The sequence below is a fragment of the Aspergillus fumigatus genome, chromosome 2, assembly GCF_000002655.1.
Source record: "Aspergillus fumigatus Af293 chromosome 2, whole genome shotgun sequence".
Classification (NCBI taxonomy): Eukaryota; Fungi; Ascomycota; class Eurotiomycetes; order Eurotiales; family Aspergillaceae; genus Aspergillus; species Aspergillus fumigatus.
Genome location: NC_007195.1, coordinates 2,639,457 through 2,664,607, shown reverse-complemented (window position 1 = coordinate 2,664,607; position 25,151 = coordinate 2,639,457). Strand labels below are relative to the sequence as shown.

General features: G+C 47.3%; 8 protein-coding genes and 1 non-coding gene across 9 annotated transcripts, besides 3 other annotated features; 5 read left to right on the top strand and 4 right to left on the bottom strand.

Moving 5' to 3' along the window:
• Nucleotides 1–3,283: 3,283 nt before the first annotated feature.
• AFUA_2G10400 (putative C6 transcription factor) lies at nucleotides 3,284–5,633 on the top strand (the record flags this gene model as incomplete). Its single annotated transcript, XM_750280.1, is given in 7 exon segments — nucleotides 3,284–3,301; nucleotides 3,447–3,569; nucleotides 3,723–4,319; nucleotides 4,375–4,526; nucleotides 4,613–4,786; nucleotides 4,806–5,189; nucleotides 5,246–5,633. 7 exon segments carry the CDS (start codon nucleotides 3,284–3,286, stop codon nucleotides 5,631–5,633), a joined length of 1,836 nt encoding a protein of 611 aa, XP_755373.1.
• Nucleotides 5,634–5,682: 49 nt separating this feature from the next.
• On the top strand, nucleotides 5,683–6,122 carry AFUA_2G10390 (uncharacterized protein; the record flags this gene model as incomplete). Its single annotated transcript, XM_750279.1, has 2 exons — nucleotides 5,683–5,852; nucleotides 6,002–6,122. 2 exons carry the CDS (start codon nucleotides 5,683–5,685, stop codon nucleotides 6,120–6,122), a joined length of 291 nt encoding a protein of 96 aa, XP_755372.1.
• A 628-nt stretch (nucleotides 6,123–6,750) lies between these two features.
• On the top strand, nucleotides 6,751–8,478 carry AFUA_2G10380 (putative eukaryotic translation initiation factor 3 subunit EifCl; the record flags this gene model as incomplete). Its single annotated transcript, XM_750278.2, has 2 exons — nucleotides 6,751–7,212; nucleotides 7,357–8,478. Exons 1-2 carry the CDS (start codon nucleotides 6,904–6,906, stop codon nucleotides 8,476–8,478), a joined length of 1,431 nt encoding a protein of 476 aa, XP_755371.1. The 5' UTR covers nucleotides 6,751–6,903.
• Nucleotides 8,479–9,229: 751 nt separating this feature from the next.
• Nucleotides 9,230–9,595: a sequence feature (Protein overlapping with rRNA (AFUA_2G10370, EAL93332.1) was converted to a misc_feature.).
• A 127-nt stretch (nucleotides 9,596–9,722) lies between these two features.
• AFUA_2G10375 lies at nucleotides 9,723–9,838 on the bottom strand. Its single transcript, XR_013344484.1, has one exon. It is a non-coding gene; the product is annotated as a ribosomal RNA (ribosomal RNA).
• Nucleotides 9,756–9,946: a sequence feature (Protein overlapping with rRNA (AFUA_2G10370, EAL93332.1) was converted to a misc_feature.).
• A 63-nt stretch (nucleotides 9,947–10,009) lies between these two features.
• Nucleotides 10,010–10,256: a sequence feature (Protein overlapping with rRNA (AFUA_2G10370, EAL93332.1) was converted to a misc_feature.).
• A 2,201-nt stretch (nucleotides 10,257–12,457) lies between these two features.
• On the top strand, nucleotides 12,458–14,249 carry bna5-1 (kynureninase; the record flags this gene model as incomplete). The annotated part of the gene is made up of 3 exons (XM_750276.2): nucleotides 12,458–13,192; nucleotides 13,260–13,743; nucleotides 13,807–14,249. The coding sequence occupies exons 1-3, from the start codon at nucleotides 12,590–12,592 to the stop codon at nucleotides 14,247–14,249; spliced, it is 1,530 nt and encodes a 509-aa protein (XP_755369.1). The 5' UTR covers nucleotides 12,458–12,589.
• A 169-nt stretch (nucleotides 14,250–14,418) lies between these two features.
• AFUA_2G10350 (ER membrane protein complex subunit 4) lies at nucleotides 14,419–15,135 on the bottom strand (the record flags this gene model as incomplete). The annotated part of the gene is made up of 3 exons (XM_750275.1): nucleotides 14,419–14,494; nucleotides 14,567–14,916; nucleotides 14,995–15,135. The coding sequence occupies 3 exons, from the start codon at nucleotides 15,133–15,135 to the stop codon at nucleotides 14,419–14,421; spliced, it is 567 nt and encodes a 188-aa protein (XP_755368.1).
• A 160-nt stretch (nucleotides 15,136–15,295) lies between these two features.
• On the top strand, nucleotides 15,296–18,571 carry AFUA_2G10340 (putative AP-2 adaptor complex subunit beta). Its single transcript, XM_750274.2, has 6 exons — nucleotides 15,296–15,779; nucleotides 16,101–16,285; nucleotides 16,354–16,429; nucleotides 16,479–16,843; nucleotides 16,905–17,333; nucleotides 17,386–18,571. Exons 1-6 carry the CDS (start codon nucleotides 15,741–15,743, stop codon nucleotides 18,422–18,424), a joined length of 2,133 nt encoding a protein of 710 aa, XP_755367.2. The 5' UTR covers nucleotides 15,296–15,740; the 3' UTR covers nucleotides 18,425–18,571.
• A 54-nt stretch (nucleotides 18,572–18,625) lies between these two features.
• cwc25 (U2-type spliceosomal complex subunit CWC25) lies at nucleotides 18,626–20,313 on the bottom strand. The gene is made up of 2 exons (XM_750273.2): nucleotides 20,216–20,313; nucleotides 18,626–20,148 (listed from the first exon to the last, which is right to left on the bottom strand). The coding sequence occupies exons 1-2, from the start codon at nucleotides 20,239–20,241 to the stop codon at nucleotides 18,831–18,833; spliced, it is 1,344 nt and encodes a 447-aa protein (XP_755366.1). The 5' UTR covers nucleotides 20,242–20,313; the 3' UTR covers nucleotides 18,626–18,830.
• Nucleotides 20,314–20,503: 190 nt separating this feature from the next.
• On the bottom strand, nucleotides 20,504–25,151 carry AFUA_2G10320 (SH3 domain protein). The gene is made up of 4 exons (XM_750272.2): nucleotides 25,008–25,151; nucleotides 22,953–24,892; nucleotides 22,788–22,883; nucleotides 20,504–22,728 (listed from the first exon to the last, which is right to left on the bottom strand). The coding sequence occupies exons 2-4, from the start codon at nucleotides 24,682–24,684 to the stop codon at nucleotides 20,891–20,893; spliced, it is 3,666 nt and encodes a 1,221-aa protein (XP_755365.1). The 5' UTR covers nucleotides 24,685–24,892; nucleotides 25,008–25,151; the 3' UTR covers nucleotides 20,504–20,890.

Genomic DNA, 25,151 nt, shown 5'->3' with positions numbered 1-25,151 from the left:
GTAGCTTAACCTACTGCTTAGTATATTAATACTATAGAGAGGCCTACGCGGCCCTTATTTAACTAATAGTTTTATTTACTATAGCTAGGTGCTTAGTAGTGATTTAGTTATATTTAAATATCTATTTAAGATTTTGCTGCAGCTTTGGTATAAGTAGATCTATATACTTAGATAGCTTTATCTAGTTCTTCTTAAGGGCCTAAATTATCCACAGAGGTAAGATATTAATACTAGATAAAGATAGTGGCTAAGATAGCAGCTAAGAGGGTAGTATAGAGGAAGTTATCTTATTAAGATTAGGTGTATAGATATCTAGAATTCCTTCCTATAGTAAGATAGTAAGATTATTAGCTATTTTACTATTAACTAGCTAGATTCTACAATCTTTAAAGGCCTTATAGATAATCCTTTAGTTAAAAGCCTTCTCTTGTACTGGTCTAATTATATATAAGAATTCTAACTTCCCTATAGGCTTACTAGTCTAGTAAGATAGCTTATTATTTATATAATAGAAGTATTACTTATAGCTTAAGAATAGCTTACTATCTAAAGGCTAGCAAAGATATATTATATAAGGAAGGAATCTAAAGGGAATAATACTATTATCTTTATAAAGTTATAAGAATTTAATAGTAAGATAAGAGCTATAGCTATTAAATATAAGTATCTATTTCTCCCCCTTCTTTATACACTTATTTATTATATTAATAAAGCTTTAAAGCTATTAAATAGCTAGTTCATCTGATATCTAGCTATTAGGAGATATTACTATTATAATATCTAGTAATAAGGCCTTACTCTTATTAAACTAAGATTCCATAAAGATTCTATTACCTTTAGGAAGTAAGTATAGATTAGTATTTAAAGAAAGGGAAGAATTATTAGGAACTTACCTTTAAAGATAAACTAGAGATCTATCTACTATCTATCTACAGCTATATATTTAATAGCTATAATATTCTCTCCTCTTTTAGATTTAGTAAGATTAGGTACTTTTAAACCTTTTAAACTAATTACCTTCCTAGATTTACCTTCGCCAGGCTGAAAGCTATATTTATTAAAGTTATATACTAACTATACTAGTATATCCTTTTTAATCACCCCTGCAAGCTAATTATACTAATATATTAGTAAACCTGCATCCTTAGCCTGGATATACTTAGATTTCTTTATCTTTTACTTCACTAGGCCTAGATTAAGGTATTCTAGAAGTTATTTCTTAAAGTAATATGCTTATATCTTACTAACCTACCTAGATTCCCCTATATATTAAAGTGCCTAATTTACATACTCTTCTAGTAGCTTAGGCGTTACTAGTATATTCTAATTATATATATAGACTATCTACTAGATTAAGGCCTCCTCCTAGTATCCCTTAGGGGCTTTATTAACTAGTTTATTAGCTAGTTGAGGATGTATATACTTCTTAATATAATTATATAGGGTTGTATAAGGAATACTATATTTATATATAATCTTAGAGATATTTAGCTTTTTTTAGGCCTGAGCAGCCTTGCAGGCCTTAAGGAGGTAAGATTTATTAATTTTAGAAGATTTAGGCATATTAGGTAGTTAGAATAGCTTTAAATAGTCAAAATATCAAAAAATAGTGGATTTAGTGTGGTTAGTAGTTTCACTGTGGCTCACCCTCAATGCAGAGCAGTGAGGGGGAGCCTTAGTCACAGATATATTGCCGAATAAACGTACTACGGCGGACTATTTGTACAAAAGGGACTTTTGATTTTTTTACTGTTCACCGCCTGTATTGCCTATTGCCACTAACTCCACAAATTTTATTAGTAATCACCACATATAGAGGATATCAAATGGGTCGAATCACCATATATGGAGGATATCAAATAGTTCAAACCACCATATATGGAGGATATTGAATGGTTTGAAATGCCATATATAGAGGATGTTATATAGTTAAATCACTATATCTACAGGACATTAAATATTTTAAAATATTTGATATCCTCTATATATGGTGATTCGACCCATTTGATATCCTCCATATATAGTGATTCAACCCATTTGATATCCTCTATATATGATGGTTTGAGCCATTCAATATCCTCTATATATAGTGATTTATATTATTTAAAATCCTTAGTATATAGCAATCTAATTTATTTAATACTATAGTGCGTGCAAAATATAAAGGCAGAGTGTGGTAAGATGTAATCATGGTAAAAAAACCAAAAGTCCCTTTTGTACAAATAGTCCGCCGTACCCCGTTCTAAGGTTGGTAGTTGAGTAATCTAGGAAGGGTTGTGCGGTATCGTTTGGGTTTTCCCAAATTAATCGAGGGATGGGCATTTTTCATATACCTTCACATACTGAGATGGTGCTTGGTTGTATAGACAGTTGTAATCAAGCCGAGCTGGAGGGTCGTCAGACCGCGTGCCTACTCGGTCAGAATGAGAGGAAGCAGGGTGTGGTGGAACTGATAGATGGTGGAGAGCATGGTGAATACGAACAGAGAAAAGTTAGATGCTAAGCCAGCAATCAGCTGATGTAGACCGATTGCCCATGATGCTGCATAAAGGTTACCAGGCACGGTGTACCCAGGTCCCTCTAAAAGGGCGATGATCCTGACTGTTGGAGCAGAAACATTGAGCTTCAGCTCTCATTTCATGAACAGCCCGATCTCTGCCCACAAGAGACTGTTCACAACGATCTCAAATAGCCTATAGTTGTCCGGTACCTTACGTACCTCAGCATGAAAAAAGGAGGTTATGTCACTGTTAGTACCTTTGGTCCATATATGAATTAGTAGTAGGCTCGAACGACAGCCAAATGAGACTGGCTGGTTAGAGTGTGTCTTAAGTTCTTCCAGCCAATCCAGGCCTGTTACCAGCAAGCTGTGTTGAGTATCGGTAACAACGCCATGACTATGGCTCGTTACCTTTCTGAATTTCCCTCATTCTTCCAATATTGCCACAAAGAGTTCCTATCAGCCGTAGACGGCAGTTCAGTCATCCTTTCTTCAACAAGCTTCCCCAGTATTTGCAACGAGGCTCCCCCTACAGCCATATTGATGCCCACAACCCCGAGTACTCGGTCCGTCCGTCATCCCTGTCGCTACTACGCTTCAAGAGGATTGGTCAAGGGAAGCGAGACACAATAAAAATTGGGATCTGGACCAAACTGTGATCGTCACGTATGGAGTTCCCTCTCCGGTCCAAGTGAAAGCTGCTTGAGTCTGGATGGGTTATCACTGCCGCCAAGCCCTTATTGCTTGTCAGTATCAACATCCCATCCTCTTTTCCTAAGGAGCATGGCCCCGCAATTACCAGTTCTTCTGGAGTGAATCAAATGAAGAAAAAATTGGAATAATGTTGCGCCCTGAGTCCATCTGTGTTCGCGTCCTGCGGTGAGACAGTTTTCTTCTGCCGAGAGTGAAGGTGTAGCCCGAGATGGCATTCGATGATCAGGACAAGCATCTTCCAACGCTCGCCCCCAGCCCACGAGGTCCCATCACGCGGAAGACTACCACCGTATCACGATTAAAGAAGATTTCCACCGCTTGCTTATCATGTAAACAAGCGAAAAGAAAGGTAGGAGTAAAGGTTTTCTCTGTCAGCTATTACCGCAGAACAAACGGGACAGGTTGATTAGGCAGTCCTTCCGCGTCGTTGTTCACATCCTTTGGCTTCAACCAACCCAATTACACCAGTTCGCAGCTAATGGTCATTGACTTTCTTTTCAAATTGCAGTGCAGCGGCGGACCACCACCATGTAATTCTTGCAAGACCGCGGATGCCGAATGCGTCTTCGATGAGTCCCTAGACCTAAGGCGAAAGGTCGCGGCTAAACGAAACCTCGAGGAGTTGTCCTATTACCGAAGCCTGCTATACGCTCTCCTTGAGTCGCTTCGCAATTCAGACGAGACCGAATTGAACGAAATCCTGGATCACATACGCGGTTCCCCATCGCTCAACAGCATTGCGGCCATCGTGGCTAAGCCGACCATAGACCCAAGCGATGTCAGTTCCGAGGACCTCAAAGGTGGTTCTGAGGAGTCCAGCTCGCAAGCTGGAGCGCGGGAACCCGTATACCTCGATATACACTCTCGAATAACCATGGAGAAACTTTGCGATATTCCTCTAGTACAAGTCCCTGCTAAGCCTTGGACATCCGTCACCGATGATGGTCAACTTGTTTCGCATCTGGTCTCTTTATACTTTACCTGGGACAATCCCTTATTGCAGATATTGGATCAGAAGGTCTTCCTGGAGCATATGAAAGCAAGGAATACGGACTCGGAATTCTGTACGCCGTTACTGGTGAACAGTGTTCTGGCCATGGCAAGTGTACGATGTCTCCCCAACTCTGTCGAAGGCAGCGTTCCGTTTTTGACTTTCGCAGGTGTACTCTGATTTCCCTGATGTCTTTGCTGTTCCCTCAGAAGTGGCTTCGCGCGGCCGACATTTCTTAATGGAAGCGGAGAGGCTTTGGAGAGCCGAAGAAGGCCAGGCTTCTCTGGCGAATATCCAGGCGGTAGTCCTGATGAGTTATGTGTATGTCGCTTGCTTGAAGTGCTGTCGGGCTCAAACGCCTCCGAATTCACTACTCGTGGTTCAGGACGCTAATTTTTCTGAATTAGTTTGAAGTCTCAAGGGAAGAGTCAACTCGGCTGGCTCATGCTCAAGCAAGGTGTGCAACTTGCCCAAGATTTCGGACTCTTCCAGGCATCAAGACCAGTACCTCATAGAACGTGGTCTGCCCAATTTCAGCGTGTTGCAGCAATCACTGCATGGGGGATTTATATCATGAACTCGTATGCCGAAAACATCCAGTGGCGCATACATGGCTGATCTTTGTGACAGGCAGGTATCTATGGAACTACAAAGGGTACCGGCCCTGAAACCTCCCAGCTCCAACCTGTTCAGCGACGAAGAAGCTACCGAAAAAACCATGTGGAGTCCATACCCTCTTACGAACAGGCTCGACTACATCAGAAAACCGGCCCGTCTTCGTTATGCCATGCAGAAGTTGGCCGACCTGACTCTGATTACGGTGGACATCCAAGAGCTGTTGTTTGAAAAGGTATTCGAGATAACCGTCGAGCGACTCTGGGCAGAGGTGGGAGTGTTCCTTTCGCGCTTAGAAACGTGGCTCGTAGATATGAAGGGCGCTATGGAGGATGAAGATCAGTCTATGCCACACATGTCGTTCCTGCGGTAAGTCTGTGACCTGGGTCAGTACGAAATAACCAAGTCCTCACCCATAATTGCAGGATCAAGTGTGACCAAACAATCATGTCGATGTTCAGCTTTGTTTTGGGGCACATGATGGCTGAGCAATCACAACACTCACCAGAGGTCCAAGAAGCGACTAAGATTCGACTTCGGGCTGCGAAAGAAATCGGTCGTTGTTTGCGTCAGCAGCGCCAGACTTATGGTCTCGAACAAATTCCACGATACCTGCTCGAGACTGTCAATAGCACTTGTCTTGTTTTGGCTACCGACTTGTGTGATGAGCATTCGCAGGAATTGTTTGCTGAGACGTGTCGATACCTGGTCGCGTTGAAAAAGAGGATGGCAAAGGTGGAGGAGATGATTGTGAGAATCGAATCTCTAGTGGGAGCTGATACCTTTGCAAGAGCCGCGGGTTACTTGAATTAGGCTCTGGGTAACCCATCCCCATTATGTTTTGACGACCTCAGGTAAGCCAATGCACGAAACAGATGGAATACTGATGAAGCAAATGAATGCAAGGGCTCAGTTGAAGTCTTTGGAAGGGGCCAATAAGGCGGAGATGAAGGGTGGGGACGGAAGACGAAATCTATCTGATGGTATCAGCAACGAGCGTCAGGAAGCAGTCGGTTTTGACCAAAGATTCCTGTATGCTGAAGAGCATCCATCATACGAAGTTGTACAAAAAACGAAGCATGGCCGATTTCTGCGTCATTCGGCGGTCATGATAGAGCAACGCCCTTGGTTGGAAGGGCAGGCTTGACAGATACAGTCAAAAAATCTAATGAACTCTATAGCTGGGGACTTTATGTTTGTAATGCCCCTTCCCAATTTCTTGAAGAGATTATTCGAGTACGTGTCAAAGAAATGGAGGGAGGGAGGAATGGGTGGAATACAGACGACCTGTGTGCTACTTAAGGGGAGAACGGTGGTATGATATCTTTGCAAACCGACTTGCAAACGCTCTTACTACCTTATGAAATTATTATGGTAGATCCAGCATTTAAGCATGGTCAGTAGGAGCTTCTACGAGTAATTGCTGGATAGCTGCGTCATGGTCCAAGGATTAATCCATGGTTGACACCATGCTTCTCACTACCTATTATCTACGATCGTCCCATATGATATGGTACTGTAGTCACAGGCTTTTCTACCTCCCGAACTGATAGCGCAGAACATGGCACTCCTCCAGTCCAGAGATCTTGTCGATGCTGAGAATCTTAGTCCTAATCCGAATGATGACACTTAGAGAAAGAATAGTCACGCAGCTTCCATTTATAGCCTGACAATAGACACATTCCAGTTGCTGTGAAAGAAAACCACTTCGATGGTTCTCAGCCTAGGACTCCTTTTGCTCCGTCATTGCCATATACCTAGGCAGAATACACACACATCTGGCAAGGACGGGATATGCATGGGATATGACAGATACTCTTACGACAACAGTGAATATCACGTGATATTTGCGACATAAATGTATAGATGACTCAGCTCACCTCCTATGCAGAGATAAGATAAACACAAAACCTCTTCAAGCGAAAACCCTCAAAATTCGACGCCGCCGAAACGATTATCCCACACGCCGACGTCAACCCGCAACGCCAAACGACGTATCTCCTTCCGCAGCTCTCGCTTGTCGACCGGCTCCGATAGGATTTCACTGAATATTTCCCGTTATCGGATTATCTTCAGAGTCGATATGTCGTACGAAGAGCGCGTCAATGCGCACCCTAACCTGGGCGACGAGTCCGATGTCGAGGAGGAGGCCCTCGTCAACGACTACCGCGAGCAAGTGAATTTTGACGATGGCATGAGCGAGCTGGATCGGACAACATCCCTTGGAACTGGTTCCCAAACGCAAGATCTCCAGGCTCAGCTTGCCGCTGCTGCAACCCCTCTTGAATACCAGGCCACTCTAGAGACCAAGTTCGCAAGCTATGACAACTACTGCAGCTTGTTCCACTACATCCTGAACTCCGAAGGCCCTGTCGAGCTGGAGGTGCCATCTGTACGTCCCCATCTCTAGCCCACTTTGCTCTATGAAGGCAAATCTCCACGGGCTCTGTATATTTTCTCCGTCCTTTTGCCAATGAGATTTCATGGCCGCTGTTGAGACAATTGCTAACTACGCATACCTGTTTCTGTCACATAGTACTACTGGGCCTGGGATGTGATCGATGAATTCATCTACCAGTTCGAATCGTTCTGCCGCTACCGTAACCGTGTCGCTCGCAGCGGCTCCAACGAAGAGGAAGCACAACTCCTGCGCGAAAACCCGAACACATGGGGCTGCTACTCCGTTCTCAACGTTCTTTACTCTCTTATTCAGAAATCGCAAATTAACGAACAATTGGCTGCTATCAAGCGCGGAGAGGATCCGCTGGCATTCGCTGGCGAATACGGCTCCCGCCCTCTGTATAAGATGCTGGGCTACTTCTCTATCATTGGTCTGTTACGTGTCCACTGCTTGCTGGGGGACTTCAGCCTTGCTCTCAAGACCCTCGATGACATTGAGATGAACAAGAAGGCCATGTTTGCCCGCGTCATGGCAGCCCACTTCACCACTTACTACTATGTGGGTTTCTCGTACATGATGATGCGTCGTTACGGCGATGCCATTCGCATGTTCAGTCACATTCTGGTCTATGTCTCACGGACCAAGAATTTCCAAAAGGGTGGCAACAGCTATGACGCCATTGCTAAGAAGAACGACCAGATGTATGCTCTGATCGCGATCTGCGTGGCTCTTCACCCCACTCGTCTGGACGACACTATCCACTCGGCTCTGCGTGAGAAGTACGGCGAGCAGCTCCTTCGTCTCCAACACGGCGGTCCCGATGCTCTTCCTCTGTTCGAGGAGCTCTTCCGCTCCGCTTGCCCAAAGTTCATCAGCCCAACTCCCCCTGATTTTGACAACCCGGCTCTTAACATCGACCCTGTCGACCACCACACCGCTATTTTTATGGACGAGGTCAAGAACACCTTGTACAATCCTACCATCCGGTCGTATCTCAAACTCTACACGACCATGGACTTGAAGAAACTCGCCGGTTTCCTCGAGGTCCAGCCTGAGGTGCTCCGTTCTTGGCTGCTGGTGAACAAGCAGCGCAGCCGTCAGGTGCGCTGGGTTGAGGGTGGTCTGTTGGAGGGCGAGGTCGTCAGCGCGAATGACCTCGATTATGCGCTGGAGAATGACCTGATCCACGTCAGCGAAACCAAGGCCGGCCGCCGTCTGGTGGACTGGTACTTGAGAAACTTGGCCAGAGTTTACTAGATGACCACGTCATTCCACTCCGAACTTCTGCCTGAGGCTTTGAAACGAGGTATGTGTTATGCCAGTGCATAGGATATGTGAGGCATGTAAGTGGACACTGAGTAGTCCAGTGGTATCGCCTCAACCGCTCCAGGAGTTATGAAAAGCCGATCAGGGGCCAGAGGTGGCAGCTAAGTGTGGTCAATAGGAATAGGGCATTTGGATAACCCTAATCTTGCAGTAGTGCCGATCATTCTTCCTGAAGCAAAACAGAGGGGTAAAAGAGGCAGTAGGCCGAGAATTAGCCCCTCTCATTATGAATTTTGTTCCGTGTCCCCCATTTTCTCTTCATCTTCATTTTCAGTCCTTGTTTGTTCTTAACAAGCTGTATCCCAGGCTTACGGCCTTGATTTGCTCGGGACACGGGTTCGTCGCGATCGAATGAGTTTAGAAGGTTGATTAAGGGGCGTGAATGTTACATTTATGTTTCTCTACCTCCATGTTGTACGGTCTATGCTTCATGATTGCAAATAAAAGAACTGTCTCACGTCAGTAATGGTTCCTTGAGATTGGCGCGGCCACGGTTCAACTTGCGCATACTATAACATGCCTATCAAACAATTCGGTGGATATGGAAGCACAGCTCGTCACCCAAACGAGAAGTGAGGTATGGTATCTATTACTCTATCTGTAAAACATTGTGATATACATTGACGAGAATGTGCGATCGATTCTGATATCTCAGCGTCAGAACCCTTGTCAAGGAGATGACTCAATCCTTCACATCGAAACTCGTTCCGCAACCGCAGTTGCTCGTTGCTCGCGGGTTATCAACAATCTTGAATTGACTGCCAATCAGCTCCATAGTATAGTCGACTGTGCTCCCCGATAAGAGCTCCAAAGACGGTTCATCCATGACCACCTTTGCTTCGCCGGCCCCCGAGGTCGTGCCTTGTTCGGGTTCCGCTTCGAATACCGTGTCTTCCTCGGGGTCTATCTTCGAGGCTGCCTCAAGAGACATGAGGTACTGGAAGCCGTGACACCCTCCGCTAGTCACAGTGATCCGAAGATGGTGGTATGGATTCTCCTCCTTTGTTGCTAACTGGGAAGAGGATGGATCCGTGATTTCTCGAAGACGCTGGCCAGCAGGTCAGTAATCTTGGAAAATGATATGCTCCTTGAATGGAAAGTATGAGGGGGAGAAATAAAAGGGCGATAGGATGAGGACAAATTAAACAAGCCAAAAAGAGAAAGAGCCGAATAAAAACATACAACAGCCGGGATTCGCTGGTGGTCACCCACCCAACTACTAACCGGCCGGCGTGTGGCTTAAGTACGGCTGAGCGGACGGGAAGCCCTGTTTTCCACACCCTATGGTCGTATGTGCTAGGATTGTGTTCAACAAGGCTTATACCTTGGTGACGCAGCTCTCCTCCTCCCAATAAAGTACTGATATGTAAATCCCGAGGAAGCCACGGCAGATGGTATCCTTAACTGGTCTGACATTCCCGCAAAGAGACACAGACAATTTTAAAGAAGTCATCCAACATACCTCTGCTGCCCGAGAGGAGATATTGATCATCAACGCCTTCCCTTCCTCGTCTACCCTCGGATTCTGTACGACTTTGACGCCCGGTCGAGCAGTTGATGCAGAGAAGGCACAGCGTTGGCGGTAATACAGAGAACGTCTTGTGGAAGGGATTCGAAACGAAGCATCGGTAGTAGATGAAACCAGAGAGCTCGAAATAGACCGAGGAATACTGGTGCTGCAGGAGGAGAAAGGCGCGGACAAGCGACATGCCGAATTCGATGCTCTGTTGGATGTAAAGCGTACGAACGCCACTCCAGACAGGTTCTGACGTCGCGATAGACGAAGAACGGCCGAGGATAACGCTGGCTGAGACATGATTGCGGAGATTTTAGGAGTCGTCAAGATGTTTGTCGAACAAATCGCATGTTAGTTTATCCTTTGTATAAGGCAATGCTTGTTTGTCATCGGCAATCTTGATTATATATCCTCCAAACACCACATGGTAAGTTTCCCGTTAGTCAGATGGTTCCGCATAACGTAATCCACGGCCGAGTGGTGAATACGACCAAAGTGCGAATTTTCCCCGCAACCACCAAAATATTCAACTCGACCATTTTTAACGCGCTATTTTCTTTACTTTTATATATAAATATGCCTCTATCTAAGGAAGCCTGTATGCAGATGGCTATTACTGCATAGAAATAGCAAAAAGTTAAGTTAAAACTAAAGGCTGCTTAGATATTTAGTATCCCTAAATCCTCCCTTCGCAAGCAGCTATCTGGAGTCAAACTATAAATAGAAATATATATAAATAGCCATAAATTAATAGCTACTGAAGAAGAGACTCTTATTAAGCAACTATTAGATGCAGATAAGCAAGGCTTCTTAATTCAGCCAGAATTCCTGCATGGAATGGCATAGATTTTACTCTGTAAATATACACAAGATTTAATAGTAGTCCTTAGAGTAAACTAGGCTTATTCCTTTACAAAACATCGCCCTGAACTATATATAAGATATAATTAAAGGATTATATACTAGAGGGCAAAACAGGAGGATCCTAAGGTTATTAGATAGTAGTTTAAGACTATATATAAAGCTATTCAAGAATACAGCATACATAAAGATAATATCTAGAACTTTAATAAAACTAGCTTTGCAATAGGACTCTGTATAATATCTAAGGTTATTACTATAGTAGAATGCAGTAAGAGACCTTATATAGTTATCCAAGGGAACTATGAATGGGTTATAATCATTAAATATATTAGTTTTAAAGGGACTTCTATACCACTAGTAGTTATCTTAAAGGGAAAAGAACACTAGGCTGCTTAGTATTAAGAACCTAAGCTTTTTTAAGACTAGTTAATTACAACTAGTCAGAATAGCTGGATAATAGATAAGATTAGCCTCCACTAGTTAAAAGTTATGTTTAAGCCTTATTCTAGGTGATTTTTAACTAGTGCAAAGTAGTTGCTTATCCTTAATAGCTATTCTAGCTATTTAACACCAGAATTTAATACATTCTGCAAGGAGAATGTAATTATCTATCTCTGTATGCCACTATATACTTCTCATCTTCTCTAACCCCTAGATATTAGGGTTTTTAGGCCGCTTAAATACTCATACAGAAAACTAGTAGAAGGAATGATAGTTACTAGAAATAACTACATTAATAAGGAAGATTTCCTGCATCTATATCCACCAGTATAAGATAAGGTGTTTAACTAAGTAAATATATATAATAGCTTTATAGGAGCTAGTCTAAAGCTATTAAATAAAGAGCAGGTCCTTAGAAAGATTACTTTTTAACTTTATACACTAACACTACTACTTACTAAAGGCTCTATCTCTTCTACCTTTCAGACTCCTTAGAATCCTTACTAGCTTAATCACAAGGTCTGTACTATATAGAGAAGCATCTAAAAACAGAAGCTATCTAGCAGTCTAATAGCTTATATTTAGCATCTAGAAAAGGCCACACAGATAGTAATAAATATAAATCTTCTTCTCTAAGAAGAAATTAAGGTCCTATGTGCTGAAAATGAGTGGAAGGTAAAGAAAAGGGTAAGAAGGCGTGCTATAGTAGGGAATAATATCCTTTTATCTATATAAGAAGGCCAAAATTACATTTAGCAGCTTGATATAGAGGTTAATAGCCAGATTAATAAGCCTATACCTATATCTTGTCAGCGCGCTCTGCTAATCTGTAGTAGATGTTAGACTATTAGATATACTAGAAGAAGTTGCCTTAATAAATAGCTATCTATTCAACTAGTAGATAGTCTAATCAATGACACTGGTGGTTGAAAAACTTTAATGATAGGATGATTTGCAGCAAAAATTCGCACTTCAGTCATATTCACCGCTCAGCCATGGATTACGTTAACACCATTGGTCAGCCGTGTCAGTAAGCAACGGCAGAATAATGATCTCCGTCGGCGATTGTCGTCATGGAGGGGTGACAACCCTGGGGCGCAACGGACAATGCTGCCATGAAGTGCCTAGCCCTTTCACGAGACTGACGGTGCCTTGCAGTTATCTGTGGCATCTAGATAAAGTGTTATACTTTCACTATTGCTCACGCAAAGTTTACGCAGAATGGGTTCTCGGCTACATGTTCAGGTAATCCACGGCGGACCCCCTCTTCCTTACAAAGATGATATCAGGGCATTTGGCAAAGAATATGCAGAGCAACTAGATGCACAAGACCCTTTGCGTCGCTTCAGAGACGAGTTTATCATTCCGTCGAAAAAGGACCTAAAAAGAAAGACTCTGTTCCCAAACGATGGTATGTATTCGTGTGGACACCCCATTTGCTTCGCTAATACAAGCTGTGCCTGCGTCCATGCTGCAGAAACTGAAGAGACATCCGATGAAAAATGTATCTACCTCTGCGGCAACTCGCTTGGCCTTCAACCCCGTAGCACCCGGAAATACATCGACCACTACCTTCGGACATGGGCAACCAAAGGCGTAACCGGTCATTTTGTTCCGCATGACGACCAGCTGCTCCCTCCATTTGTTGATGTTGACGAGGCTGGAGCCAAACTCATGGCCCCAATTGTGGGTGCACTAAAAAGCGAAGTAGCAGTGATGGGCACGTTAACGGCCAACCTACACCTCCTGATGGCCAGCTTCTATCGACCGACCCCGGAAAGAAATAAGATCATCATCGAAGGCAAGGCATTTCCGAGTGACCACGTACGTTTTATGGACTTGATTTCTTCTTCAAAGTTATGTGGCCAAAGCTAACACGAATCCGAGTTAGTATGCCGTTGAATCCCAGATAAGGCATCACAATCTCGACCCAAAGGATGCCATGGTCCTTATAGAGCCAGAAGACCTTGATCGGCCCATTTTAGACACAAAATATATCCTCCGAGTAATCGATGAGAATGCGCATAGCACTGCTCTGATCCTCCTACCCGCAATTCAGTTCTATACCGGGCAATACTTCGATATTCAAAGGATCACTGCTCACGCCCAGTCTAAAGGTATCCTCGTTGGCTGGGATTGTGCCCACGCAGCAGGCAATGTTGACCTGCGACTGCATGATTGGAACGTCGATTTCGCTGCCTGGTGCACTTACAAGTACCTCAACGCCGGACCGGGAGGGATGGCAGCTTTGTTTGTCCATGAGAGGCATGGCCGGGTGGACATTGAACAGGCCGCATCTGGGAAGGAAGCTTTCCATCCGCGGTTTTCTGGCTGGTGGGGAGGGGATAAGCAAACTCGTTTCTTGATGAACAACCGTATGTTATCTCGCCGATTCAGACTGTGTTTTTTATATTGAATTTCTGACCATGTATGATTAGACTTCGTGCCCCAGCAAGGAGCGGCCGGGTTTCAGTTGTCCAACCCATCGGTTCTGGATATGAATGCAGTAGTGGCATCATTGGAATTGTTTAATCAAACATCGATGGCTGAGATTCGCAAAAAGTCCTTGAACCTCACAGGATACCTCGAACACCTTCTTCTCCGTGACCCTCAAACCGAGAATTCCGAGAAAAGACCCTTCAGCATCATCACTCCCTCAAATCCAGCAGAGCGTGGAGCGCAGTTGAGTATACGCCTCCAACCAGGCCTTCTCGACCGTGTCCTTGAATCGTTGAATGAGGATGCGGTAATCATAGACGAGAGGAAACCAGACGTCATTCGGGTTGCACCGGCACCTCTGTATAACACGTATGCAGAGGTGTGGCGATTCGCCCAGCTCTTCCATCTTGCGTGTGATAAAGCGCTTTGCGGTCGAAAGTAACATGGTAACACTGTGATGGCAACAATACTTTTTTACAACACAACGGAAGTACATACCTTGACCGAATATACAGTGTTGAACAGTAGGAACATTATGACTTCATGAACCAATGTAGCTTTATGTTGTTTTCTTATTGCTGCTATTTTAGAAATTTTCGTGGAAATACACTCTAACCGAAAGCAAAATAAGCTCGTTCCAGAGGTTGTCGTTCCGATTCCCATGCAAGCCAATCTGATCTGGTAGTCCTGTTGTGGAATGTCGTATTAGTAAATCTGCCAGACATAAACCAAGATGATCGCAAGGGTGATAGATCATACGGCAAAAGTCCCATGGCATTAACCTTCCAGATTCCCAGTCCCAGCAAAACCAATTGCATCAGGACATAAACAGCCTTCACTCCAATCAATTTCCCGCGAATGCCTTCGGTGTCAAACTTCGCGAAGACAGTATTGGTGTTCATCAAGCCCTGGATGGGGCCTTTAAACAACATGAAGACCATCATGATACTGAAGATCTGAAGGCTGTTTCCAGACATGTACATCATGATTGCGTTCATGGGGATCTGCTTTAAAGGAGCGAGAGCAATCTCCCATGCTTTTTTCAGCTTTAGAGTGTCTGTTTCGTCAGGCTTAGCGGTTGTGGAGGTCGTTGATTGCTGCTGAGCACGCTAAATAACAACCCGTTAGTTTGCTTCGAACGGTGACTGCGCTCACTCAACCCATTCTATGCATGGATGGTGACTTACGCCCTTGCCTAGTACTTTGCTGCTGGAGAATCCCGGAGGATCAGGGATACTGGATGCGGCCTTGGTAGGACGCGGCATAGGGGTGTTCAGCGCAACCACCCATTGTGGCGGTGGAGGAGGATTGAAAGGTTTGGAAGTCATACTGGATGACTTGGAGCAAGAACACGGACAGCACTGTTGTTTCGCAGACGAAATTGTGAGTGGTCGGCGAGTTGGAGCAAGATTGCAAATGATGCAGATGATGGTCACGTCGGAGCTGATCTAATCGGTGGTCAAAACTCCCCACAAGCACGCGGAGCTGGCGGCTGCCGATCCACTCCTGATTCCTTAAACCGTTCGACGCATCCAGAACGTTTAAACCACAATGACATCTGGCACCTATAATTTCATTCTCCTATTTTGAGTCTTTGTGTCTATTACTTTATATCCTGGACGGCGCGATATTCCACCGAACCCCGGTCTTTGATCCAGCAAAGACTTGAGCGTCTGCCATACAGACACTTTGTGAAATCGACTTGAGCACCACGACGGTTCCCAAAGGCATGGAGGTGTTGAAGGAGCAGAGCAGCTGAAGGAAATAGCACGGCCGTCCGGAACGATCATCCGTTTTTCTAAATCGCCCCTTGGCAAGATTCATGTGAATCCGCAATCGAAGCCGAGTTCGATTCTCACACGGAACCGTTTCGCAGGCTTGAAAGGAGCAGCTAAGGAGACTCTATTTGCCCGTCCGCAAAGCCACACACACCATGAGTTCCAGTGGGGGTGATGCGAAGCTGTTCGCTAGGGTACGTTAATATGCTTTGTTTGGTGGTCATCGGACCTACTCAGGTAATGGAAGTGCGACCAAGCACTCCATTGACGTATTGCCTTATCTTCCCCTCGCTTCCCCCCTCACGTCGAGTCTTGTCTTAGAGGGTCGTCTAATGACGAAGCTTGCTGGCATTCTTGTCCCTTATATTCTTCCAGAAGCCCACCTGCCGTTGTATACTTGCTTTCATCAGATCGATTATCTACTTATATGATTCGAAATCACTTTCCCCTCTATGTTCATCGCCGTGCTTCCTTATGCAACCAGCTATGGCTCACCATTCTCTCAATCTTCACAGGGCAAAGTCGCGGAGCTGCGCCAGGAGCTCAATAGCGGCGGCAAAAAGGACAAGAATTTCTCGGCCAAGAAAATCGCCCTCAAGAAGATCGTTGCGAATATGACTATGAGCAACAATGACATGGTCGCCTTATTTCCCGATGTGATCGGTTGTATGAACTTGCCCAGCCTGGAGATAAAGAAGATGTACGTCCCTAGCGAGGATAATGGATACAACGCGCAGGCACGAACAGACGACTAACTCTGCTCAATAGGTGCTTTCTCTTCCTGGTCAACTACTCAAGGATGAAGCCCGATGTCGCCTTGAAGGCGCTGCCCATATTGGTAGATGTATGGACGACCATAATGCTCCTATTCATGAGCTAACATTGCGTCTCAGGATATGGACGACTCGAACCCGCTTGTGCGCGCGTTGGCTCTGCGAACTATCTCGTATGTGCACGTTCGCGAGTTCGTCGAAGCAACAGTCCAGCCTCTTAAACGATTGATGGGGGACATTGATCCCTATGTTCGAAAAACTGCAGCTTTTTGTGTTTCGAAGCTGTACGAGCACGATAAGAAGATGGTTGAGGGATCGGATCTCATCGATCGGCTCAATCGAATGCTCAAGGATGAGAATCCAACTGTCGTGTCGAGTGTTCTTGCTTCTTTGACAGATATCTGGGGACGAAGTGAATCAATATCACTGACGATTGACTATGCAAGCGCCTCAAAGCTTGTTTCTATCCTACCAGACTGTTCAGAGTAAGACGATCTGCCGTTGGTCCTTCCCTATGCTTTGTCCGCTTTGCTAAAAATCAGTTAGATGGGGGCAAACTTACATCCTTGATGCTTTGATGTCATATGTGCCTCAGGACACAGCAGAAGCACTCTTGCTCGCAGAGCGTGTAGCGCCTCGCCTTTCGCACTCCAATTCCTCCGTTGTCCTCACGTCGATCCGTGTCATCCTCTATCTAATGAACTACATAGCCGACGAAAGGCACATCACTTCTTTGTCGAAGAAGCTCTCACCACCTCTTGTTACTCTGCTGTCGAAACCTCCAGAAGTTCAGTACTTGGCTCTCCGAAATGCCATTCTCATTTTACAAAAAAGACCCGAGGTTCTACGGAACGACATCCGTGTCTTTTTCTGCAACTACAATGACCCGATTTATGTCAAAGTGACCAAACTCGAGTTAATATTTATGCTGACCACGAAGGAGAACATCGGAATCGTGCTAGCAGAGTTGCGAGAGTGAGTACAATGCTTCCCAGCCATATGTCCATTTGACTAATTCGGTATAAAGATATGCAACTGAGATCGACGTTCATTTCGTCCGAAAAGCCGTTCGTGCCATCGGTAAACTGGCCATCAAAATTGAATCTGCAGCACGGCAGTGCATCGACACCCTCTTGGAGTTGGTTAACGCTAAGATCCCTTATATTGTACAAGAGGCGACTGTGGTCATTCGGAATATCTTTCGCAAGTATCCCAACCAGTACGAAAGCATTATCAGCAATGTCATTCAGAATATCGACGAATTGGATGAACCAGAGGCAAAGGCAGCCATCATCTGGATTATCGGGCAATATGCAGACCGCATTGAGAACTCGGACGGACTGCTCCAGGATTACCTGGCCACTTTCCACGACGAGACGGTTGAAGTGCAACTTGCCCTCTTGACGGCCACCGTCAAGCTGTTCATCCAACGCCCTACCAAGGGTCAACAGCTCGTACCTCAAGTCCTAAAATGGTGCACAGAAGAAACAGACGACCCGGATCTCAGGGATAGAGGATACATGTACTGGCGCCTGCTGTCGACCGACCCAGCTGCCGCGAAGCAGGTCGTGATGGGCCAGAAACCACCCATTAGCGCGGAAAGCGAGAAGCTGGATTCGCGGACCCTGGAAGAACTCTGCTTGAACGTCGGCACGCTGGCAACTGTGTACCTCAAACCCGTCCAGCAAGTTTTCCGCTCTGCGCGGACCCGACGATTGCAGTACAGCCCTGCCCTGCAGAAACCTCAAGACGAGAACGGAAGTGGTGCTTGGCAATTCCTCACAGGTACGGGGCCGGATTCAGGCGTTGCGGCCAATGCATCACCGACGAACGGTTCTGGTACCGGTGCAAGCAGCATGAATGCGGCTGTGAGCGCCGCAGACATGTACTTCAACAACGTCGGAAGCCAGCAGATGGCGGCACTCGACCTGGGTGGTCGAGAAGATGGCGGTTCTGGCGGCGGAGGAGCCTCACAGACTCAATACGTAGTGAACCAGAACCAGCAGCAAGTGTACCAGCCTCAGCTGGCTGGCGGGGCCGCGACAGGCGAGTTGCTATTATTGTAATGTAGGATAGATCTTTTTTCGATTCTTCTGTAGGAAATGTTTACTTATACTTAAATCTAGCGTTGTCGGCCGCAGGCCTTTGTGATACCTGTATAATCCAATTATGGCATTCTCATATCTGCTCCGCTGTGGCTACTACAACCCGATTGGATTTTTTCCCTACACTTTGGCGTGGAGGAGGAATCGATGCCTAATAATCAATGCCAAAAAAAAAAATTACCGTTTCTTTAATTTTTTCCCAGCCACTGCGCAACGAGAGCAAAGCTCAGGGTATAACAGCTGCTTGAAACTAAATTTAATGCCCCATGCCGAAATTGAACGCCAGATAGAAGCCCCATTACATAATAACCTGTGAAATAATAGAGAACATGGGTGATGACAATGTTCAAGACATGGCATGGCGTTCCTAATCCTCCATCCTCTCCAAGCCACCTCGACTGCGTCGAATCCGATCGTCCAGACTATCTTCCTGGAGCTGACGATGGAGTTGACCAACAAAGCGGCCCCGTTCAGAGCGCTGCTTTTCGTCTGCTTCGCGCTCTTTTTCTTCCATAGCTGTGACCTCGGCAATGCGCTGAAGACGCTTTTGTTCCAACTCGTCTGCGTTGGACATCATCTCAGCCAGCTTCTTTTTGCGTTCCTCTTCCAGAACCTTTTCTTTGTTACCAGCAACTTCATCTCTAGTATTCGAGCTGCGTTCCCTAAGATTCGAGTCTCTGGGTTCCTTGTTAACTTTCCTGTCGTTGCCTCGGTAGAATTCTGGCCGATCATGGTTTCGAGAGTCTCTGTGATATCCATCGCTCCTGTCCTCTGTTCGGCGTCTATCATAGTAGTGATTGCCGCGTCGAGGAGATGGCGAACGATCTGCATATGATCGTCGCCGCGTGGAGTGGTCATATCGGTCATCACGGTCCTTGTATCTGCTGGAATGTCGGTCTTCGTCGCCCCTATCCGCTCTGCGGTCTCTCTCACTCCGACGATCATCCCTCCGATCATGGCCTCTGTGCTCATCTCTGCGATCATCCCGTCTATCTCTCTCGTCTCTGTAATCGCGATCATCCCCCCGTTTCCTGTCGGACCGGTCTGGCGACAAGGGAGACCGAGACCTGTGCCGATGTGATCGATGGCGGTGAGAACGGTGCGCATCCTCATCTTCATGTCTCGAACGTCTATGGCTGCGATCCCGATCGCGACTCCGATCTCGGTCACCACGGTCACGACGGCGTTCCCTATCCCTATCACGATCCTTGTCACGGATATGCTGACTCCGTCTCACCGACTCCTTCACCATATTCTCATAAGCAGCCTGCTCGCGTTTCTTGATCTCGAGCAACGGATCCGCCATGACCTTCGCCATGGTGTCCCGGGGGTTATTCACAGGTGGCGGGGCGGCATTAGCCCCCACGACATCAGTCCCCTTCTCCAGCTTCTTGCTCTCATCATTTTTGAGCAGAATCCCATCAATACGGCGCTTGCCCAATAGGTATCCTTCCATCTCTTCAGCATAGTGACCTGTTGCGCTCGATGGCGCCTGGTACATCCAATCGACCCGGTTCAGCTGGCGACCTTTCCCCGAAGCTTCTTGCAAGCGCTGTAGTTCTTGGATCTGGCGCTCTTCTTCCCGTTCACGACGGAGTTGCTCGATGCGTTTGCGTTCCTCTAGGGCTCGTTTCTCTTCCGCCCACACGCGCTCCTGATTGCGGAGCAGCGACGGATGCCATGATCTGATATGTTGGTGAGTAAGAGTGATACAAAAGGGATGGTTGAGGCTGTGGAAATGTAGGTACTTACTTCTTTAAATTCAGATCGCCACCCATTTTGACAGTGATGACGCCGTGACGCTGCGATGGTTGCGGGGAAGAGTTAGTGAACTGCTTGAAGATAAGGAAATCGGAGTTGGGCTGAATGCCTAATCAGGAAACGACGGGAATCAGGTTGCCACTATCATTGGTGCCTTTAATTTTAGGCATCAGCACTGGCAAAAATCTGCGGCAAAACCAGGCCGATGGACAACCTGTGCTTTACTATGTTAGTCACTATGATATATTAATTTTAATGAGTACTATGCAGTGATAGGCGGTCATTGAAAACACTTCATAGGCAGTTTGAGACATAGCATTAGTAGATACATGGAAGCAGAAAATAAATGGCTTGAAAGTGATCAAATGGTTGGTGAAGGGACCTGATAACTGCAGGCAACTAACGAAGCAGCTCCCTGCCATCCATGTACATGAAAGAAAATTAAACATGTACCCGAATCGACTTGAAAGCTTACGTATCTGCAGAACCGCCCGCGCTGTCGTAGATCTCTTGCAAAATATTAAAGGACGATAGACAAGGCAAGGACAGACAGAGATCATATCTCCTCCCTTACACGTAACACATACAACATCCCTCTTTGATGGGTGCCCATAAATCTCAGGGAGAATGCTCTTGCAACTAACGTAGGGTCATGGCCAGGCATTCTCAACTCTCCCAGCCTACCCAGCTTCGAGGCATAACTCGCCACACCTTGCATTCTCCACTTCGCAAATCATTGAGCTTGAAGCTCTCCACCTTCACCTTCTTGCTTTCTCTGCCTTGTTCCCATGCGCGGATCTTTTTCTTGGTACCATCCCAGTCAACGACAATACCGACATGATCCGGCTTACCGACTTCAGCATTGTATTTCTGATGCATCGTGCCTCGGTGGCCTTGAAACCGCGCGTTGCGGAAAGTGACAATATCTCCAGCTCGGATCTCGTCGTTCTGTTGCACAGATGCATTGGCCAAATTCGCGTAAACCAAAGCACCATAGGCGCGTGTACCGACAGGGAGGAGTGCATCTTTCAATGGACTAAGCAGATGCTGGACCAAGCCAAACGGAGTACCATCTGAGACCGTTGTATTCTGAATAGTGTTCACAGCATCCGAGATACGTGTACCAAATTGCGCATGCGCCTTCTCAAGCTGGTCCTGGCGCGGCTGCAGCGGTGGAGGTTCGTGCCGCTGCTCCAAGGACACATCCGAAGGATTTCGGGCGTCATATGCCACTGTGATCACGGTTTGTGAATAGTCCATGAACAGGACATAGACATCTTTGGAAATCGTGGTCTTTCCGCTCCGCTTAGTGGACGTCGATTCCTCCACTTCAAAAAGAACATCCTTGCGATTTTGGAAAACAGGTGGGGGGATATTAGGCTGCGTCCACCAGAGAGAGCCTTCCGCCAGATCCACATCCATAGCAATGAAGCCTTGATCTATGGATGGACGAGATGCATCCATAGATCTCCGCAGATTAGGCTGGCCTCTAGGAATGTCTAAAGATGCACGATTACTTCGTGGCGCTGACGGAGGTGGCGCACTAGGCGGCAGAGTGGGAGGCGGAGGCGCAAAAGAAGATCTCTTTTCCAGAGGCGGAGCTGCTGATCTCCCCGAGGCGCTTTGAACGGCGGGAGACGCGTCGTACATGTCCTCGGAATCATGTTCAGCAGCCTGCGAAGGAGCCACCGTGGGTGACTCTGGGCGGCCAAGAGGCACGGGTGGCACTCTCGGTGCGGGCACACCATGCTGAGGGGCAGAATAGCGATACGGATCATAATCTTCTTCCCTTCCAAATGACAGCTCTCTGTGAGGAGGCGGCGGTGGTGGCCCTCTAGGAGACTCAAGAGAAGCGCCTCCGCTGCTCCTTGGCGGCTGAATGGGTGGCGGCGGGGGAACGGCTCTGGGCGCAGAAGGAGGTGGTGGAGGAGGAAGGCGCGTCTCTTGAGGGCTTCGTGGAGACTGAAGAGAATGGTCATCGGTAATAGTACCTTCGTCAACGCTAGAATCGCGGCCATGAGATTTCAAGGCATCTTTGAATCTGGCTCCAGACGCGATATCCGTATCGTAATCCCCATCATACTCGGTGACTTCTCCCTCAAGATCTTCACCAGCTTGGCGAGGTTGCGAGACCGCGCTTGTTCTGCTATCCGCTGTTGATCTACGGCGGATGTTGCCAGGAGGTGGCGGAGGAGCCCTGCCCTGGAACTGTGGTGACATCGGTGGATTTGTTGGGATCGGCGGAGGCGGGCGACTCATTCTCTTCTCCGAGGGGAGAGCAGGAGACTTCGGAGAAGTAGGTTCGTAGGTTGAGGAGCGTCGCGAATCGAGATGGTCGGGAAGGGGAGGAGCTGAAACCGACTGAGCAGCTGCAGGAGGTTCCTGCTCTGCTTCGGTGGCATTCAATGAGAGATCCTTCGCACGTACAGAAAGTTCGTCGTCCGATTCTTCACCGAGATCAGCAGAAGTCTCAGTCTTCGGCGGAGGAGGGACAGGTCGAGAATCTCCTAGACGTCAGCGCTGCCTGACTGAAGATATAGGGAGACATAATCATTAAACTCACCACCTGGAACAGCCGGCGGAGAGAGCGGCCGGTCCTGAGGAATTGGAGGCGGGGCCGGCCGTGTTTCTCTCGGGGGAGGCGGGGGTACTGGACGCTCTATAGGATGTAAGTGATGGTCCAAAGTTGACTGCGATCATTGTCCGTTGGAGAAACAAGGATGCATACCCTGAGGTGCGGCAGGCGTCTCATCAGGAACCCGATGAGAAGAATCCTCCTTCACGACGTCTTCTACATCAGGAATATCCTGAGGAGGATGCTGTTCGGTAACTGAAGCAGATTGAGGCACATCCTCTTCCTTCTCTACGCTTGGAGAAGCTGCTGTTGGCCTAACGGCGTTCATTCCCGGCAGCGCCATCACGGGGACTGGTGGAGCAGTTGTTCTAGCAGCCCGATCTGAGTCTTCCGTCTTTTTCTCTGTCTCCGCAGCGGCCTTTGGTTTGCGAGGCCCAGCGCCCGGAACAGGCATCCCACCAGGAGGACCAAAGAACCCCATCATACCCATACCACCGCTCATCTTGGCCATCCTTTCCCTGAGCTCCATCCTACGCTTGATTTCGGGGTCGATCTCTTCCTCTTCCTCGTCCTCTTCTTCATCACTCTCATTTCCCTCGTCCTGTTCAAGCTTGTCGTTAGCCTCCTTTTTCTCAGGCTTCGGTGCCTGATGAGTATCGGCCCCAGAACGATCTTCAAGGTCTTCCTTGCTTGTCGAAGTCTCTTCCGCATCTTCAGTATCAGCGGCAGCGGAGTAGTCAGCGTCGTTAGCATCACTGGCCGCCTCTGGTCCAGGCGGAGGCGTCTCTAACTGTCCCTCAGGCAGAGGGCCAGGCTTCACGGTCTCGACACTGTGATCCCTCGCCGATGGAGCTGCACCAGAGCCTTCCTGCTCCTGTTCTTCCACAGCGATGCGGTCCTCCTGAGATTCAATACGCTGCTTAGGGGCCCTCTTAGCTTTCTCCTTCTTCTGAGCTGCTTCAGCATGGCGAGCCGCTTGCTCCAATTGCTGCTTCTGCAAAAGAGCGATTCTCTCTTTTAAGCTGGTTGGCTTGGGCTGGTCTTCCGCCCCTTCTTCAGTCGCCTCGGTGGTTGCAGGTCTGCTTTCAGAAACCGGAGGCTCGCGCATAGCACGCTGCTGTACTTCCATATCCTCCTCCCGCCGATAGATCTTTGGAGGCGGCTCTCTGGGCGGAGGCACATAGAAATTCTTGCTTGGGGGTGGCGCAACAAACGGTTTTTTGATGAATGAGGTCGGATTCTGGCCGCCGAAGCCCCCTGGCTTGTAAGGCGCGATAGGCGGCGCAGCAGGTTTGTTGAAAGCCGCGATCCGGTCCTTAAATGATGACCCACTAGGTTTCTCTGCGACCGGGGGAGGTGCTGGTTTAGATGCCGATTTGGTGGCTAGCTCTTTCGGCTCACTTGACTCCGAGGGAGCGGTGGGCGGGGCCGCCGGAATTGGAGCTTGAGCTTCGACTGGCTGTGGCGGGGAAGAGGCCTCAAATGCCGGCGCTTGCACAGCAATCGGAGGTGATCTGGGCGGTTCGAGGACAGGTTCCTGTTCGAGCGAAGGGGCGCTCTCCGGTGCTGGTCCCGGAGAGGGAAGGCGTTCTACATGAGTTTCCGCAGCAGCAGGTTCGGATGGAGTGGCAGCATTGGCTTCTTTCTTTGGTCTGCTAGGGCGTGTCGGCCGCGGGGGGGCAGGAGGTTCATACCTCTCCACGAAATTCTTCGGGAAGATGCCTTCTACCTTGACCCCCGAGTCATTCGTGTACTCGCCATAGTACCACTCCGCATCTTCCTCGGCAGTAACGGTTATGATTTGGCCGATTGAGAAATTAAGGTCATCATCATGGTCCGAAGTATACTCGAAGACCGATTTGACCGTGAACGGCGGGCTGGACATCTGGCAAGCCGAACTCTGTTGGGAAGGGATTGTTTGTAGTCGAAATATCAGGCTAATTGACACGAAATAGTAAGGTGGAAACGCTGCGGGTGGGCCACAAAGGAGGCGCGGAGAAAGGAGCTCTATATGATATTAAGAGAGGCCTTCCTGGACGATCTTTATGTAGTCGATCATATGAAAATGCACTTTGCGAATGAAGGAATGTATGCTGGATGCAAAGAGAGTAATCTGTCAGCCTGATCAATCCACAATATGTACGTCAGAGTATATCCCCCTAAGGAAAGCGAGCACCCTGAGACAGATGACTGAATAAAGTCACTCACTATACAAGGGGCACTGATCTTAGACGAGACACAATGCTGTGTGATTTAATGAGGACGTAGAGAATAACGGGACGAGTAGTTTAGAGAAGACGAAGAGGAGACATCGAGGGGAATCACGGAGGTGGCAGTAGGCTCAAAGCAGCG